This window comes from Staurois parvus, unplaced genomic scaffold (genome assembly GCF_062004578.1).
Source record: "Staurois parvus isolate SC_StPar_1 unplaced genomic scaffold, SC_StPar_1.0 ptg001756l, whole genome shotgun sequence".
In the NCBI taxonomy this organism is placed as follows: Eukaryota; Metazoa; Chordata; class Amphibia; order Anura; family Ranidae; genus Staurois; species Staurois parvus.
Genome location: NW_028319552.1, coordinates 438,027 through 457,165, shown reverse-complemented (window position 1 = coordinate 457,165; position 19,139 = coordinate 438,027). Strand labels below are relative to the sequence as shown.

Genomic DNA, 19,139 nt, shown 5'->3' with positions numbered 1-19,139 from the left:
AGAGGAGCAAACTAGAAAAAAGAGAAGTAGAGAAAAGAGGTGCAAAGGACGAAGGAGAGGAGCAAAGAGAAGACAAGAAAAGCAGAGTGGAGGGGAGAGGTGCAGAGAGGTGAGTAGGCAAGTAGAGAAGAAAGGAGAGGAGCAGGAAAAAGTGGAGAGTTGCATAAAAGAGAGAAGCAGAGAGGAGAGGATGGGAGAGGAGCACAGAAGACCGGAGAGCAGAGAAGTGAGTAGGCAAGTAGAGAAGAGAGGAGAGAAGCAGGGAAAAGAGAAAAGCAGAAAAGAGGGAAGCAGAGAGGAGAGGAGAGGAGCAGAGAAGAGCGAAGAGCAGCAAAGGGGTGTGTAGGCAAGTAGAGAAGAGAGGAGCAGAGAGGTGAGTAGGCAAGTAGAGAAGAGGGGAGAGGAGCAGGGAAAAGAGGAGAGGAGCAAAGCAGAAAATAGAGAAAGCAGAGAGGAGAGGTGCAAAGGAGAAAGGAGTGGAGCAGAGAGATGAAAAGAAAATCATAAAGGAGAGGAGGGGTGCAGAGAAGAGTGGGGAGAAGCAGAGAGGTGAGTAGGCAAGTAGAGAAGAGGGGAGAGGAGCAGGGAAAAGAGGAGAGGAGCAGAAAAGAAAGAAGCAAAGAGGGAAATTAGGGCAGGTGAGAGTAAACAGGAGAGGAAAGCCTGCTTCTCTGCTGAGGCAACTGTGAGCTGCAGCATGCATTGGTGGCAATATCTAATGTGAGCAGACAGTACAAGTTACCCCGGCAGATGAAGCCAGGAGGTCATAATAAGTAAAACAAAAAGACAAAAGGGGAAGGGAACGTCATTCCACATCAGAGAGGCCGCAGTATGAGTAGTCATAGGTGAACACATGAAGGATCTGACATGCACATGAAAGCCCGGAGAGTAATAACACTGAACCCGGCAGAGGAATACATTGTGCTGGAAGGAGACAAAGCGAAGGATTTCATCTGGAAGGAGAAGCGGGGATCACCCTTCACCTCCAGAGCTGGCTGACTCACCATGTGAGCGGTGTCACCTCCGGGGGTGGCTAATTCCTGAACGGGGATTACACAGGGTTCTCATATCATCTCCTGTACTTGAAGGGGACTCCCTGTCACTTGATTCGGATGACAGTGTTCCACTCGGGCAGAAATACAGAAAAAAACTAGATTGTCTATAAAAACTGCAAAGTGCTTTTTATACAAAAAGGCCGCGAGGCATAACCAGTCTATGAAGCAAAAGGGTTTTGGGTGCCTGACAACTCATGGGGCCCCCGGGCAATAGGGGTTTATGGGGCCCCTGTGTCATCACCCACACTCAAACCACACCCAAAAAAGCCTATGAAAGGTACCATGGGCATCTCATGGGGCCCCCTACTGACCCCGGCCCTCGGGCACTGCCCGAGTTCCCAAATGGTCAGTCCACCCCTGGGTGCCTCCATCTTCTAACTGCCATTCACGTCTAGAGGGATTAGCATTTTTGTTTCTGTGCCTGGCCATGCAGCCATGGCTGTGTTGGGCTGACCCAGGAAGATAATTGCTGCCCCCATTCTAGAGGGTGAAATTACTCCAATACTCACCTCTTTAGCAATGGCGTTGCTTGCCTCAGATGTGTATGAGATGTGCTGGATCGTTCCATTAGGGGGCGCCACCTCCCAGAACACAGTGACACTACTGTGAGTGACGTTGGTGAACCGTAGACTGTCCCGGGTGGGCTCTGAAAGACAAAAGACAAGTAGCCATCAGTGGAAAAATCAACCTCTAATGTTGCCGTTACTGACACCAGCAGCATGCAGAAAACTATTTATGACGTCTGCGCTCAGGGGGAACTTGATGTAATGGCGACACACTGGTGACAGGTTCTCTTTAATATCCCCATTAATACTTAAAGCTGGGTACTAGGATGTAGGCAGCACTTACCGGTGATCTGCTGTATGGTGATCGGGTCACTGGTCTCTTCTCCAGCTGCAGCTACTACAACCACGCTGTATGTGGTATTTGGGGACAAGCCAGACACTAGGACCTTTGTGGCTCCCACTTTAATCTGCAAAGCAAATGTTTGTGTCCTGCTTTAGAGAACAAAAAAAAATCTGATGACAGACATTAAGAGCGGAATTGGATGTGCTGAAGGCTGACCAATTATCATATATATATTTCCAAAATGAAGTATATGAAGCCCCTTTAGGAGTCACCTCTTTACCTCTTTCCCCTCTTCCCCATGGCCAGGCTCTGTTGAGTAGGTCACCATATAGTAAGCGGCGCCCTCTGATGGCTGCCAGTGGACCTCAAAGGACGAGTCAGTGACCTGGTCTACTGAGAGCTCACGAGGAGCAGACAGCGGCACTGCAAGAGAGAGGAGAACAGACTGAGAATGGTGGGGTGACCTACAGTAGATGACCACCTATGAAGTATCCGGAGTCATCTATTTACAGGTAGAGGTGATTCCACGGAGTCCAGAGCCCACGCCACTGATATAGATGGGGAAGACGGACACCAGGTAGTCGGTACGGGCGGTTAAGTTCTTAAGGACGGCAGAGGTGGAATCTCCTTCTAAGACCACCTGCAAATGAAAGACAAGCTACATCATGGGATTCCAAGGAGAGATGTAGGAAAACAGGAGATACCAAATGCAGGTCCACCAATAAAGGGTCAACTCACCCAAAGGGTATATTTTATTTATACATGGAGCTTTGGTGGGCTGAATCAGCCCTTGGCTTCTTGTAGGTCTCATATACTCAACAGTGAAATCTAATGGTCAACTCTGTTCCTGTCTATCTGGGAGTTTTGGGCTTCTCCTGTTACATTCTCCATAATAAACAATAATTATAATATCCAGAGGAGATGATGGGAACCCCTCTTAATGGGCACAGCAGATGTACAGACCAGGGAACTCAGTACAGGGAGAGTGGGAACCCCTCGTAATTGGCACAGCCAGTGTACAGACCCGGGAACTCAGTACAGGGAGAGTGGGAACCCCTCGTAATTGGCACAGTCAGTGTACAGACCTGGGAACTCAGTACAGGGATGGCAGGAGCCCCTCATAATGGGCACAGCAGGTGTACAGACCTGGGAACTCAGTACAGGGATGGTAGGAGCCCCTAATAATGGGCACAGCAGGTGTACAGACCTAGGAATGCAATACACGGTTGGTGGGAGCCTTTCAGGATAGACACAGAAGGTGTACAAACCTGGAAACTCAATGTAGGAATGAGGGAACCCCTCAGAATGGTCACAGCAGGTGTATAAACCTGGGAACTCCGTGTAGGGACAGGGGAACCCCTCATACATGGTAATAATATTTTAAAAAGGGACAAGATTTATACCTGAAAATTACAGACTAGTCAGCCTAACACCAATAGTATGCAAACTAATGTAGGGGATGATAAGGGACTATATCCAAGAATTTGCTTCTGAAAAAAGTATAATTAGTTGTAACCAGCATGGATTTATTAAAGATCGTTTTTGCCAGACCAACCTGTTAACATTCTCTGAGGAAGTGAGCTGTGAACTAGATAGAAAATACATTTTCTACCTTTACAGGCCACACTGTACCTCTTGAGGTGTCCCACCGCGAGATGGGTAGTAGACTATACGGTACTTGCGGACAGGTTGTTGTGGAGGGGTCCATGACACACGCATGCTCCTGGCTGTTACATCGGACACCACCAGATGAGTGGGGCTGGGGTGCGGGTCCACAATGACGGGTGCAACAACTTTCTGCAACCCTGGACGATAAACACAGCAGTGAGAAATCTGTTCTGGAAGGCAGTGAAGACCTCATAATGAACTCAATCCTCACCAATGTCTACCTCCTTCCGTCTCTCCTTCAGCCGCATGCACAGTGCCCGGGACACATCTCCCACCAGAGGGCTGAGCATCGGGAAGTCGGCTACCATGTGGACAGTCAAGTCGGTTGGTTTGGACGCCATTTCTCTCAGCTCTGATTCATCTGCGTTCTTCACCCCTGAGAAGTAAACAGAAACTTCGATGAAAATGAATGTCCAATTTTTTCTCCAAGATTTTCTGGCAGTGTGTTGGAATAGACATTTGGTAACAAAAAAACAGAAACAATGGTTTCTCTGCAGGCAATTAGGTTACTTTGAGCTGCACTGTGTGTTGTTGGTAGATACAGAATGTGTTGGCCCTTTCTATGTATACAGGTGTTCCAGGCATGTGTTCTCAAAAGTGTCAACCAGTAAAATTGGAAGCAAAGGATGGGGCCAGGTGGACAGCAAAAATAATAATGAAAAGGAGGAGAAGAACGGGTGATAAATACAAAAAAGGAAGGGGGGGGCAGTTAGAACCATGGTCAAGACCTTATTGATGTTTGTGTCCCTGCTGGAGACCTATGTGGTCAACATAGAGTATTAGGAGTCCAACCAAGGCTCTAACCCTGCCTGACTCCATGCAAAACATGAAATTGATGGAGTCCCATTTTAAAACAATGAAGGCATTAAAGAACACTTGTTACAAGAAGAAAATAACGAAGAAATCTAAGAGGAAATCGTTTAATGTTCTTGCTCTGCCTGCTTACCTATAGCAAACAAATATATTCCGGCCTCCTTGAGGGTCTGTGCCACTGTGATGGCATCATCCTGGGACTTCCCATCCGTTAGGAGGACCACCACTTTGCCAGCCTGGGCTCGGGCCCCGGAGGCGGCTCTGAGATTCTCTTCTAGAATGTGGGTGAGAGCCATACCTGATCACACAAAGGGTATACGTCTTACAGTGATACGGGCTGATTCACAGGGTATTGCAGCTGGAAAAATAAAGGTACCCATACCTGTAAAGGTGTTTCCTCCTTTATATTTCACCCTTCTAATGGCCTCCAGGACATCTGCTTTAGTGGAATAAGAGTTCAGATCCCATTCAGTCTGTGGCTCTCCGCTGTACTGAGATAGACCTGTAGGGGGCAGTGAAGAGTACAAAAGCCATGGCGTGTACATAGACAGACATAGGGGTTGATTTACTGAAACTGGAAAGTGCAAAATCTGGTGCAGCTCTGCATGAGAGCCAATCAGCTTCTAACTTCAGCGTGTTCAATTAAGCTTTGTCAAAATTAACTGGAAGCTGATTGGTTTCTATGCAGAGCTGCACCAGATTTTGCACTTTCCAATTTTAGTGAATAACCCCCATTGAGACTTTTCCCATGATCTGATCTACCTCTAACGCTCATGGCTTGTTCATACTAAGGTGCGTTGAGGTAGCACATGTACTGCAATGTACAATACCTTTGTGGTGTGCTTAAATATTGTAACCCATTCATTTTGGATGGATTGGAATAATTCTGTTCAGTCGCTCTAGTGATGCACAATGGGTCTAGCCATTCAGGTGACAGTACCATTCACTATTGCATCATCTCAGGTGATCAGTAAGTTGGCTGGAATATGAGGTCTACAGAGTGCTTCTCATGTAAGTGGTTTTAACCTCTCCCCTTTCAGTTCCCAGTGCCTGAAAACATCATTATGCAATACCATAGAATCTCTTTTGCTCATGATGGAAGACCCTCTCCAATCCAGTGAAAATTGGGAAAACTGTGGGAGGGTAATATAACGATAGAGACTCATATTCTGCTTTCCAGATAACGAATCCCGACTCATCCTCCCTTTCTGGCCTACCTTCTTCTAGGCCATCTTTTTTCTTAGCCTCCCCTACTCCATCCAAAATGAAAGAAAACAGTTTTGGGCTTTAGATACACTTTAATTCTCCATCTCCTACCCTCAGCTTTTCACAACTGCACCAACCAGGTCCTCATGTCAAAGTCTTCTGAACATTGTATGATTCCAGACGACTCATCCTACCACCACCAACCCACCATGACACCATAGTCTCATTACCGACTCGAATCTTGTCCTTGGAGATGTGGAGGGGGCTGAGAATCCCCCAAAGGAAGTTCTTCACCAATCTGAAGTTGGCACGTCCCACGCTCCAGGAACTGTCCACCAGGAGGACTATGTCCCACTCCAGCGCTGTGTCACAATGGTGCCCCGACCCTGGCAACAGAAAGAGACATTACAAACCAGTAAAAGGTAACAAAAAGCTGCTACTATTCAGTAAACACCAATCACTGCAAGTCTAGAGACTGCATTTTCAAGCTAGACTTTCACAGTGCCTTGGGTATTACTGCAACCTGTTGAACATTACTCTTACAACCTGGAGGTCATATGGGGGGATAGACTATTGATAGGTTGTGAATCAATTACTTCTATAGGTAGGAAAAATGTGGTCACTCTCCATAGGTCACAGGGACTTATAGTAATAGGGTCCCAGGTTTGACTTCCATCCAGTATATGAAGGTTGCTCAAGTCTCCTTCATTCCACAATTTGGGGAATTGGTTACATCATCTTTGCTGATTTTTGGGGTAATGATATCAGGAGGATGTTCTGCAAGGGGGCGGCACAGTGGCTAAATGGTTAGCACTTCTGTCTGGCAGTACTAGGGTCACTGGTTCAAATCCCAACCATGGAACCACCTGCCTGGAGTTTGCATGTTCTCCCTGTGCCTGCGTGGGTTTTCTCCGGGTACTCCGGTTTCCTCCCAAACTCCAAAGACATGCTGGTAGGTTAATTGGATCCCGTCTAAATTGGCCCATGAATGTAAGTTAGGAACCTTAGATTGTACGCCCCTTGAGGGTTAGGGACCTTAGATTGTATGCCCCTTGAGGGTTAGAGACCTTAGATTGTACACCCCTTGAGGGTTAGGGACCTTAGATTGTACACCCCTTGATGGTTAGGGACCTTAGATTGTACGCCCCCTTGAGGGTTAGGGACCTTAGATTGTACGCCCCCTTGAGGGTTAGGGACCTTAGATTGTACACCCCTTGAGGCTTAGGGACCTTAGATTGTACGCCCCTTGAGGGTTAGGGACCTTAGATTGTACGCCCCTTGAGGGTTAGGGACCTTAGATTGTACGCCCCTTGAGGGTGAGGGACCTTAGATTGTACGCCCCTTGAGGGTTAGGGACCTTAGATTGTATGCCCCTTGAGGGTTAGGGACCTTAGATTGTACGCCCCTTGAGGGTTAGGGACCTTAGATTGTACGCCCCTTGAGGGTTAGGGACCTTAGATTATACGCCCCTTGAGGGTTAGGGACCTTAGATTGTACGCCCCTTGAGGGTTAGGGACCTTAGATTGTACGCCCCTTGAGGGTTAGGGACTGATGTGAATGTACAATATATATCTAAAGTGCTGCGTAAATTAACGGCGCTATATAAGTACCTGAAATAAATTAATAAATAAGCAGTTGATTTGCCAGCTCTGCCTAAATACCAACCCCTGAGGATCCTCCAGTAGAGACCACATGACCAATGCTTTATCACTGGTCATGTGACCAGGAACCAAAGGGATGCAGACCTAGAAGCAAGGTGGATTGTGCATCTCCTCCTGCAAACAGTAAAGCCTAGATATGGAGTTATTTTGTATATTTTTCAGTAGAGGCTTTACAAAAAACCCGCAATGAGCTAAGCTTGCGTTTATTTTTGTAATTTTTGCGAATGTGTGCAGCTTAAAAATCCTGCCATAAAAACTCAACAAAAAAAAATCTACAGAAAATAAAAAAATATGATTATGTACTAAAGGATTTAAAGGAATGAAATAAAAATGGAGATCTGGTTTTCTCTCCTCTGATTGGCTGTTTGGTCTGGCCCTGATTCCTGTGCTCGGGGTACTCTTCCGCAGACATACAGCAGCAGACGCGAGGCATTAAACGCAGACAGGTGGACGATCGATATCTATCAAGCCTCGGGAAAAAGCACAGCAGGCTCGTCAATCAGGGTTTTCTTCTCCCAGGAGACCCTCTGCGTCGCCCCGATCATTAGAGTTCAGGAGATCACAGAGATGAATTAGCAAGCTTGCAGAGATGGACGGATAATTTACGCAGGCCGCTTTACCTCTCCGAGGGGTGCTGGGGGTAGCTGACACCTCTCTCTCCGATTTGGAGGAAATTTTCTGGGTAGGTTTGGCCAGTAGGGTAGCATTCTGGGGCCCTGACTTTCGTCCTTCAGGCCCCTGTGGTCTGGAGCTTGGAGTATCCAACTGCTCCTTGTCCTCTCTTCTCTCTAACAAGAGATAAAAATGAACGTTTGAGAATTAGATTACGTAACACCATCCACTCAAGACCAATATTCCAATGTAGGGTGGATGCGGCTTTGCCTCTTTATACTGTTAGATGGGTGATGGTTGGAAAAATGGCTGCAGGAGAGCTTGAAGAAGCCAAAACATCAAGGCCTCCAAAAGGAGGAACCCCTAGAAAATAGACCTCTTCTAGCTCTCCATTGGGCACCACGACACCTAAACTCACCTGTGATTGTGGTGCTGCCCTCTGCTGGGGAGGATGACTCAGTGATCTGCGGTGCTGGAGTCACATCCACCTTTTTCTTCTCATTTCGTACTTGGGCCTTCAAATCTTCAACTGCAAATATACAACGGGAGGAACATATGTCCAATCATCTTTACAAAAGTTATCAAAACTTATAAAAAGTGGACTTAGCATCTTTGAAATTTGCTCATGTCAAGTGCAGGGGCGGATTGACCATTCGAGCACTCGGGCACTGCCCGAGGGCCCGGGGTCAGAATGGGACCCCATGAAATGCCCCTGGTACCTTTTATAGGCTTTTTTGGGTGTGCTTTGAGTGTGGGCAAGGACACGGGCCCCATGATCCCCTATTGCCCAGGGGCCCCATGAGTTGTCAGTCCACCCCTGGTCAAGTGAGTTCATTCCAGGGGCGGACTGACCATTTGGAAACTCGGGCACTGCCCGAGGGCCCGGGGTCAGTAGGGGGCCCCATGAGATGCCCCTGGTACCTTTTTCATAGGCTTTTGTGAGTTTGGGCAAGGACACAGGGGCCCCATGATCCCCTATTGCCCGGGGGCCCCATGAGTTGTCAGTCCCTGGTTCATTCATAGTAACGTGTCAGTGTAACACTTCAAGGTACCTATTACCTCTCAGAGAGATCACAATGTTCTCTATGACAATGCCATCATCTGCTTTTCTCTCCAGGAGGAAGGAGCCACCTTTGTTCCGGCATCAGGCTCAGAGATGACACCATCATTTAACTTCTGCTGCCCGTGCAGTTCTTGGCTGCTTACCAATGTCTGACAAAAATCAGCCCCTGCTTCAGCCTCTCTCTGTGACTTGCTACACAGTGACATTGTACAGTCTGATCACTGAAGGAGAAGAGACTGAAGAAATGCTTCATCATGCCTGCAGCAGATTGGTGAAATCACCACAGCCAGAGCAAGGTCACCTCTGCAGATCAAGGATGGCTCCTTGTGGTAGAGCACATTTCTTCCAGTGCACCTAAATATGTGGCCAGAAAATTTGGGAGTAGGGGCGGACTGACCATTCGGGAACTCAGGCACTGCCCGAGGGCCCGGGGTCAGTAAGGGGCCCCATGAGATGCCCCTGGTACCTTTCATGGGCTTTTTTGGGTGTGGTTTGACTGTGGGTGAGGACACAGGGGCCCCATGATCCCCTATTGCCCGGGGGCCCCATGAATTGTCAGTCCGCCCGTGATTGGGAGGATATACAGTATGTATTTTCAATGCCTCTGTAGCCTGATTACGACAGGTGGGGGTTTGAATGGTGTAATGTACAAATCTAAAGAGGGATACATGTGTTCTAGATTGGAGGAAAAAGTTATTTTCTATTGTAAAGTACCAAAACTGCAATTTTATTTCATTTATTTCTCATTCGGTCTTGGTATCGGCTGAGGGAAGAATATTGAACTAGAAAATAAAAATAGAAACCAGATGCCCCCCAAGTTGTGAGGCCCCTAGACAAAAGCCAACTGTGACCAATTCTTGATTCTACAGTGTGACGTCCTCTAGTGTACATAGGTTTTTTTTTGTGCTTGGTTAGACGCTTGATAGAAGCCTGGGTATGAGTCAGCCTGGGTATGCGTCAGCAATGTTATTTCAGGTTAGGCTGGAGGGCTCTACAGGTCAGTTCTCCTCCTGCTCTAAAAACTTAAAGAAATTTGTAGAAGTAGGAGGCGAGGTTGAGAAGGGGCTGACTTGCATAGGGTAATCTGGCCAATCCCTAGGCAGGAGGCCTGGTATGGTGGCTAGGTCAGCCCTTAAATATGAGACAGCCTGGTCAGCACGGGAGTAAGGTGGAAGATGGAGTGAGGAAATGCTGCTGGTGTGGAGCCTGGGAGGGGGCCCCAGAGGAGGGAGGTCTGCCTACAGGCTGAAGCTGGACAGAAGGACCTCAACTGTCCCACAGTCTACCGGGGAAAGACAACCTGTCAGCAGGGAAGGAGCCAGCCCAGAGTAGGGCCTTAAAGCAACAGGAGCTACAGGAACAGGACAGTGTGAGTACTTCTACACCTCCTGGGCCAAAGAAGGGAGAGGGCGGTCAGGTGCCATACTCAACTAGTTCTCTCTGGGACTACATTCTTTGTGTGTCTCAGAATCCCTTGCTCAGGGACACTCTCAAAACAGCTGGGTGGAGGAGGAGATTTTCATCTGGGGTCTGAGGAGGTTCATTTAAGGGAACCAAGTGCTCCTTGTAGAGACTGTTTGCTGATTCTTCAGAGGGAAGTGCCACTCCAGAAGGAGTAGAGAGCCTAGGATCCATTTTGTGCTGTTTGCTGGATTCTTGTCATTTTGTCTAAGAAGTTTGTCCTCCACAGTTGTTCGGTTCTACTGGGCATCCCATATACCCCTAGACCCCATCCAAGTTGGTAACCCCTAATAAAAACAACAAAAACCAAGGTCATGGACTATGTACTGACTGTGGATAAAAGTATTGAAAATGCGTATGGCCTGGCTGTGCAGAGCTTAGGGAGGCCCAAAACCTCAACGGCCCCAAGATGGTAGCGTTACAATAGGTATGAGTGTGTAACTCACTTATGAACTTCTTCTTGGCTATGAGGGTGTCCTGTCCTCCTTGGATGACGTGTATCTGCAGAACGTATTCCTTCACAGGGTCCAGACCTCCAACTGTGGCCTTGGCCGTTTTTGTTTTCAGCATCACCTCCTGTTCTGGATCTCCTTACAGGAAAAGCGAAAAAAAATGGTTATTTACAACCACCAACTGTTCTTAATTTCCAAGAGAGGGGTGGAGACCTTCCAATGGAATTATAAACATTAACTCATTTTATTTATTTTTTTCATTTCCAAAGCTACTTAGATTTTTCAGAATATTACAATATAATAGTTATCTCCTGACTGACACACCTCCTGACATTGCCCCTCCCCCTTTCTTATACTTGTTGTACCACATAATAAAGCATGTAATGTTCCCCTTTTATTATTGGAACTGTTTTTTTTTTTCTTCACTCATATCTTCCTGGCTATTACCTACTAGGGATGAGTGTCAGACAAACTAATTTGGGAATTAAAATATGGGCACATGTGTTTGCCAGGAAATGGGTAAGGTTTGGTCCCAAAGAGAGTGTCTGGGTGGAATTTGTGATCGGTCACCTAATATACATGTTTTTTGCTAACAAACTATTTTCAACTTTACACAGTACACAAAACTGTTTCAACCAGTCCCCGCCCCTGAGGAGCTTACACTTCAAAGTCTCTAGTAGTAGTGCTGTCAGGTGGCTTATTTGCGTGAGCTCCATTTAATCTACCGTTATGCTTTTGGGTTGTGGGAGAAAATCAATGCACTGGAAGAAAAGCCACATATGATACTTCATGAGAACAAACAAACTCCGCAAGGCGGTGGAAGCTAAGCTCTGGTCCCCAGTGCTAGCTAGATATTATTGGAAAGTATACAACAATCCCAAAATCCTCCTCGCACTTACCCGTCAGTGGTTTTACTAGCACCTTATAGATGTTGCTGGTCCCCTCCACCTCCTTCCACTTCATCTGTAATCTGTCCTCCATCAGAACGGCCAGCCTCAACCGCCCAGAGCCTGCGACAAGGACCAGAAATAGCCCGGTCATTTTCTCTGTAAGTGGAATCCAGCAGGGCAAAATAACAGAAGAGGAACACTGGGCTGAGAGAAACACAGGCTGGTTAAGAGAACCTGTTGATAAAGCCCAACATTGGGAGTCTTTATGAAGACTATCAGTTTTGTAGGAAACTATGACAATACTGAGGAGCACTGATGATGTACTAAGTGCTGTTATCCCATAGTAACTGCTGTCAGCTGGATTCTGATTGGCTTCTATGGGTTATGAAAAAGCATCATAAATGACCAAAAAAACCTGTTTCTCACTAAGGCACTACGAAGCTGCATTTGAATTAAAGGGAAATTAATGTGCATTTTCAGTAAGTACATCATTATTAGAACTGACAATTATTAAATTATTATTAGTTATCATTGTTGATCTCCCGGATAGTAATTTGTGATGTAGTACCCATTTTTTTGGCTTTCCTTGCTGTCCCATATTTTTATAATGGTGTCTTTATTATATGGATAACAAGGTTACAGCTCTTTGGAGCTTGATGTCAAACTGACACCTTGTGGCCGAGCTGACAAATGTAGGAAATGTCAAGTTGGTCAATGCAATGTTTGAAAAAGAGAAATGTGAAGGGGAGCAAAGGGAAGTGGAAAAAGAGAGGGAGGAAGGAAGAAAGAAACAGAAAAGTGAGAAAAAGAGATATATGGGAAAAGGAAAAGGAAAAGGGAAAGAAAGAAAGAAAGAAAGAAAGAAAGAAAGAAAGAAAGAAAGAAAGAAAGAAAGAAAGAAAGAAAGAAAGAAAAGGAAAGAGGAAGGAAGAAGGAAAAGAAAGAGAAAGAAAGAAGAAAAAGGAAGGGAAGAGGGAAAGGAAAGAGGAAGGAAAAAAGGAAAGGAAAGAGGAAGGAAAAAAGGAAAGGAAAGAGGAAGGAAAAAAGAAAAGGAAAGAGGAAGAAAAAAAGGAAAGAAAGGAGGAAGGAAAAAAGAAAAGGAAAGAGGAAGGAAAAAAGGAAAGGAAAGAGGAAGGAAAAAAGGAAAGAAAGGAGGAAGGAAAAAAGGAAAGAAAGGAGGAAGGAAAAAAGGAAAGAAAGGAGGAAGGAAAAAAGGAAAGAGGAAGGAAAAAAGGAAAGGAAAGAGGAAGGAAAAAGGAAAGGACAGAGGAAGGAAAAAAGGACAGAGGAAGGAAAAAAGGAAAGAGGAAGGAAAAAAGGAAAGAGGAAGGAAAAAAGGAAAGAGGAAAGGAAAGGAAAAAGGAAAGAGAAGGGGAGAAGGAAAGGTAAGAGCAAGGAATAAGTAAAGGAAAGAGGTGGAAAGATGGAAAGGAAAGAGGAGAGAAGAAGGAAAGTAAAGAGAAAAGGAAAAATAATGGAAAGAGGAAAGGAAAGAGGAGGGAAAAGGGAAAGACAAGGAAAGAAGAGGGAAAGAGGAAAGGAAAGAGGAGGGAAAAGGGAAAGACAAGGAAAGAAGAGGGAAAGAGAAAAGGAAATAGAAAAGGAAGGAGGAGGGGAAAGTGACAGGAAAAAGAAGGCAAGAAGAAGGAAAAGAAAGAGGAGAAAAGAAGGAAAGGAAAGATGAAGGAATAAGTAAAGGAAAGAGGAGGAAAGATGGAAAGGAAAGAGGAGGGAAGATGGAAAGGAAAAAGAGGAGAGAAGATGGAAAGGAAAAAGAGGAGAGAAGAAGGAAAGGAAAGAGTGGAGAAGAAGGAAAGGAAAGAGTGGAGAAGAAGGAAAGGAAAGAGTGGAGAAGACAAAAAGGAAGAGAAGAACAAAAGGAATCTGAATAAATGGAAGGAGGAAAGAAGAAGGAAATCAATATGAATTAAGAGTGAAAGGCGAAGAAAGTAAGAAGAGGAAATAGGAAGTCAGAAGAAAAGAATGAGGATAACAAAGAAGGAAAGGACTGTAAAAAGAAAAAAAAAAAAGAATATGAGAAAGAGAGAAAGAAAGAGAGAAAGAAAGAAAGAGAGAAAGAAAGAAAGAGAGAAAGAAAGAGAGAAAGAAAGAAAGAGAGAAAGAAAGAGAGAGAGAAAGAAAGAGAGAGAGAGAAAGAGAGAAAGAGAGAGAGAGAGAAAGAAAGAGAGAGAGAAAGAGAGAAAGAGAGAAAGAGAGAAAGAGAGAAAGAGAGAAAGAGAGAAAGAGAGAAAGAAAGAAAGAAAGAAAGAAAGAGAAATAGTGAGCAGCGAGAGCCCTGTAGCAGTGAGAAGCTGATCTGATGCATTGGGCCCCCAGGGAGCCCTTCTCTGTGTGATGTCCCTGTATGTACCTGTACTGTATGAGCAGTGAGTCACCTGATCTTCCCTGGAAGGGGACCTGCTAGAAATGACTTGACTGTACACTCGGACTACCAGCCACACCACAAAACACTGGAGTAAATTATTGGGGGAGCCATCTGAAAATAGCCGAGAGAAGAGCGGAATGTCATTAGTGGCGAAGGTCGCTTCACTAATGGCCACTGTAGCCATGGCAACCGCGCTTCAAGTGCTGAAACCATAGAGGAATAATGGAAAGTACAAAAAGTGGGGGATCCCTCAAGACTGAGACCAATTAGAAGCGCAAGATAAGAAGAGGTAGTGAAATATCACCAGGAACACGCTGAAGGTGTGAGACAGAAACAGGCGACAGATTAATTTAAAGGGGTCAGTCCCAAAAATAATTTATTTTCTAAGAGTGGTGGGAGACATGGCTTAATACCCAAATTGCTTTTTAATTATTCCAGAAAATCAACTGGTGGGCTGTTTCCTAGAGTTCCTGACCTACAGTGGTTGGAGGGGCCAAGGTCTCAGAGCTATAAGCAGGTGGATCATACAGTCTGCCAAAAAAGGCATTTCCACCCAAAAATATAAGGGGCACATGTTCATTGAATGATGCCAGCTTCCACAGTTTCTGCAGACAACTAGCCATTGCACACAATGTCACACAATTCATGGGAATGGTCTTTCTTTAAAGTGCTTAAAGGAGTAATTTTTTGCTAGTTTTGGATAGAGCAATGAAGGGTTAGGCCCTTTGTCAAGTTTTATTTTGTACTCTGGGTCCCCAGTGGAGAGAATCACCCTCTCTATTGATCCTAGTGACCATGGTCATCAAGACAAAAGTTGAGGGGAAAACCCCAAATTTTTGAGTTGCCACCAGAGGAGAGGGATAATCCTCCAATGGGAATCCTTGCTCCTGTGAGAACTCTCTAAGATATAAGTTTTTTTTCAATTTGGAGAGATTTCCTTCCGTTTCCTGTTGGGTCCACAGGACAGGAAGTGAAGGTACATCTCCCCAGGGGGACACAGGCAGCAGTAGTGATCTTAGCAATTCTCTACCCAAAAACTAAAAAAAAAAAGTTTTGGCTTCACATATAATTGAAGCTTCCATGGAGGCAATTTTGTAAAAAGCAATATCGAGCGCTGTTAACCGAACATTACATACAATTACCGGCAATCGCTGTCCTGGTTTCTGTCCTCCCTTAAAATTTTTTGAGCTTCAGAAAACAGACATCTTTGAAAGCTTCCCAGTTCCTGCACGCAGCACATTAAATATTTCAATTACCAAAAAGCACAGAGCACAATTTTGATCCATTAAGTGAATCCAGGGATTTGAGTCAGCAATTCATCTCTCTAACAAAACTCTTTTTTTTTGCCAGTAAAATTAGCAGCACGCTCTGTAATCAGAGATTTTCTACTCTGTGCCAAAATACGGGATCAGCCGACGCAGAAGAGGAAAGTTCCTGCCTGCTGGTGGGCGAACGGTGACTAAAACAAAAGAGAGTTCCAAAGGAAGAAAACGGACAAACATTGTAGCAGAGGGAGTTTATGGAGGAGATGAAGCCATTGGGGGGGGGAATGCGATTTAGTGCTGTGAACCCAAAGTTGATAGTGTTTATCGACACCTAAGCACCGAAAAAAGTAAAATAAAACTACCTTGACCTCTAACCTGAACCAGACACCTGAAATTAACTCTGACCTTAATTTTTAACTGCTAGCCTAACCCAGACCCTAATACTTAACCTCTTATCTAACCCAGACCCTAATACTTAACCTCTTATCTAACCCAGACCCTAATACTTAACCTCTTATCTAACCCAGACCCTAATACTTAACTTCTTATCTAACCCAGACCATAATACTTAACCTCTTATCTAACCCAGACCCTAATACTTAACTTCTTATCTTACCCAGACCCTAATACTTAACCTCTTATCTAACCCAGACCCTAATACTTAACCTCTTATCTAACCCAGACCCTAATACTTAACTTCTTATCTTACCCAGACCCTAATACTTAACCTCTTATCTAACCCAGACCCTAATACTTAACCTCTTATCTAACCCAGACCCTAATACTTAACTTCTTATCTTACCCAGACCCTAATACTTAACCTCTTATCTAGCCCAGACCCTAATACTTAACTTCTTATCTATCCCAGATCCTAATACTTAACCTCTTATCTAACCCAGACCATAATACTTAACTTCTTATCTTACCCAGACCCTAATACTTAACCTCTTATCTAACCCAGACCCTAATACTTAACCTCTTATCTAACCCAGACCCTAATACTTAACCTCTTATCTAACCCAGACCATAATACTTAACCTCTTATCTAGCCCAGACCCTAATACTTAACCTCTTATCTTACCCAGACCTCAATACTTAACCTCTTATCTAATCCAGACCCTAATACTTAACCTCTTATCTAACCCAGATTCTAATGCTTAACCTCTACCCTATCACTGACCCTAATGCTTAACCTCTACCCTATCCCTTACTAACCTCTACCCAATCACTGAACTAACGCTAATGCCTAACCCCTAATCTAACCTGGACCCTGATACTCATCCCCTAACTTAATCCTGGACCTATTACTTAACCTTTAGCCAAACCCTGACCTTAATCCTTAACCCGTAATCTAACCCTGACCCCTCGTGCTTAACCGCTAACCTAACCCAGACCCTAATACTTAACCCCTAACCTAACCCAGACCCTAATACTTAACCCCTAATCTAACTCAGACCCTAATGCTTTTCCTGTAATTCAATGCTGGCCCTCTTACTTAACCTTTAACCTAACACTTACCCTATTGCTTAACCTCTACCCTATCCCTGACCCTAATGTGTAATGGTTTACCTAACCCAATGCTAATATTTAAACCCAAATCTAACTCAGACTCTAAGGCCTATCCCCTAACGCAATTCTATCCCTGTTAGTTAACTAACCTCTGACTCTAATGCCTAACCTGTAATCTAACCCTGACCCTATACCTAATCCTGACCCTAATGCTTAACCACTAAACTAGCCCAGACCGTAAAACTTCACCCCTAATCTAACTTGGACCCTAATGCCTCTAACTCAATCCTGGACAAATTACCTAACCTTTAAGGTAACCCTGACCCTAATGCTTAACCTTAACCCTACCCTTGACCCTAATGTTTAACCGCTAACCTAATCCAGATCCCAATGCTTAACTCCTAATCAGGGGCAGACTGACAACTCATGGGGCCCCCGGGCAATAGGGGATCATGGGGCCCCTGTGTCCTTGCCCAAACTCAAAAAAGCCTATGAAAAAGGTACCAGGGGCATCTCATGGGGCCCCCTGCTGACCCCGGGCCCTCGGGCAGTGCCCCAGTTTCCAAACGGTCAGTCCGCCCCTGCTCCTAATCTAACCTTGACCTTAATACTTACCCCTAATCTAACACGAATGCCTAAAACCTACTATAAGCCTGACCCTAATGCTTTACCCCCAACTTGACACTGATACTATTGCTGAACCTCTAACATACCCTTGATTGTAATGCTAACCACTAACTCAGCCCCGGGCCTAATGACTAAACCATAATCTAACATAACCCTGACCCCAACACTTAACCCCAACCCAACCCTGATTACACTGATGAGCTTGTGTGATGCATGGACTTGAGTGGAACAGCTTCAGCTAATGACAAGAGACTCTCGTAATGCTCCAGGTAGCCAAAGAATATGTGATCTTCTGAGTTGTTATAGGGTAAAAGGGACCTCTTCCTGGACATGCAGCTTTGAGCAATCTCCTGCACCTCTCACACAGCTCAATGACTTGCACAGAGACCTCACCGCAGCTGCCATCCTCTGAACTGTGAATAAGAGGCTGTGACAGCATCAGAGCAAAACGACACGAATAGGAGTGACAGCTGTACCTGAAACCAGGAAGACTGGAGGGGGCGAGAACAGCTGGGTGGGAGAACTAGAGTGTGAGAGGCTAAGAGGAGACCAAGGTGATGAACAGAGAGTCTGGAGAGAGACCATAGTGAGGGAGACTGCTCAGGGGGTGCCTACCATAAGGGAGAGGATCCTGGGGGAGACCACAGTAAGGGAGAGTGTGTGAACAGAGACCATAGTGAAGGATGCAGTCCAGGGGAGACCACTGTGAGGAAGAGAATCCAGGGGGAGACCTCCATGAAGGAGAAGATCCAGGGGGAGACCCCAGTGAGGGAAAGAGTCCTGAGGGAGACCCCAGTGAGGGAAAGAGTCCAAGGGGAGACTATAATGAGGGAGACCATCTGTGGGAGACCATAGCAAGGGAGACAGTCCGGGGGGACTATAGTGAGGGAGACCATTCAGGGGGAGACCAGAGTGAGGAAGAGAGCCCTCAGGGAATACCAATGAGGGAGAGAGTCCAGGGGAACCATAGTGAGGGACCGAGGGACAAATTTCCGGGGAAGACCATAGAGAGGGGGAGAGAGCCCAGGGGAGGTCAGAGAAATGGATAGAATATAGGAGAAGACCATAGTGAGGGAGAAATTTTGAGTGGAGAACACAGTGAAGGAGACAATCCAGGGGCCCATGGGATCCAGGGATCCAAGATCACCTGTGACACCACAGTGAGGGAGTGAATTCTGAGAGAGACCATAGTGAGGGAGAAAGTCTAAGGGGAAACTATAATGAGGGAGACCATCTGGGGGAGACCATAGCGAGAAAGATAGTCCAGGGGGAGACCATAGCAAGGGAGAAAGTCCAGGGGGAGACCATAGCGAGGGAGAAAGCCCAGGGGGAGACCATAGCGAGGGAGAAAGTCCAGGAGTAGACAATAGCGAGGCAGACAGTCCAGGGGGAGAACATAGCAAGGGAGAAAGTCCATTGTCAGAGACTGGGGTAGGAACATATAATGGAAAATAGTCCAGGAGGAGAACTTAATGAGGGAAGGCATACAAGAGGCGAAAATAGTGAGAGGGTGAGAGTCCAAGAGGAAAGACCATAGTGAAAGACAGGCCAGGAGAAGAACATAGTAAGGTAGAGAATCTATGAGAAGACCATAGTGAGAAACAGAATGCAGGGGGAGACCT

General features: G+C 45.6%; 1 protein-coding gene across 2 annotated transcripts in view; it reads right to left on the bottom strand.

Moving 5' to 3' along the window:
- The window catches only part of COL20A1 (collagen type XX alpha 1 chain), a 146,940-nt gene that overhangs the window by 112,479 nt on the left and 15,322 nt on the right, over nt 1-19,139 (bottom strand). For both annotated transcript variants that reach the window (XR_016308755.1, XM_089663720.1), the window contains exons 3-15: nt 11,740-11,850; nt 10,835-10,978; nt 8,283-8,393; nt 7,873-8,040; nt 5,822-5,977; nt 4,768-4,887; nt 4,519-4,683; nt 3,784-3,948; nt 3,537-3,709; nt 2,415-2,544; nt 2,185-2,327; nt 1,905-2,028; nt 1,565-1,701 (exon numbers count right to left, since the gene is read on the bottom strand). Coding sequence is in view for 1 of the 2 variants with exons in the window: in XM_089663720.1 (XP_089519846.1) it covers nt 1,565-1,701; nt 1,905-2,028; nt 2,185-2,327; nt 2,415-2,544; nt 3,537-3,709; nt 3,784-3,948; nt 4,519-4,683; nt 4,768-4,887; nt 5,822-5,977; nt 7,873-8,040; nt 8,283-8,393; nt 10,835-10,978; nt 11,740-11,850 (1,847 nt within the window). In the remaining variant the exon portion in view is untranslated. The remainder of the gene's footprint in view (nt 1-1,564; nt 1,702-1,904; nt 2,029-2,184; nt 2,328-2,414; nt 2,545-3,536; nt 3,710-3,783; nt 3,949-4,518; nt 4,684-4,767; nt 4,888-5,821; nt 5,978-7,872; nt 8,041-8,282; nt 8,394-10,834; nt 10,979-11,739; nt 11,851-19,139) is intronic.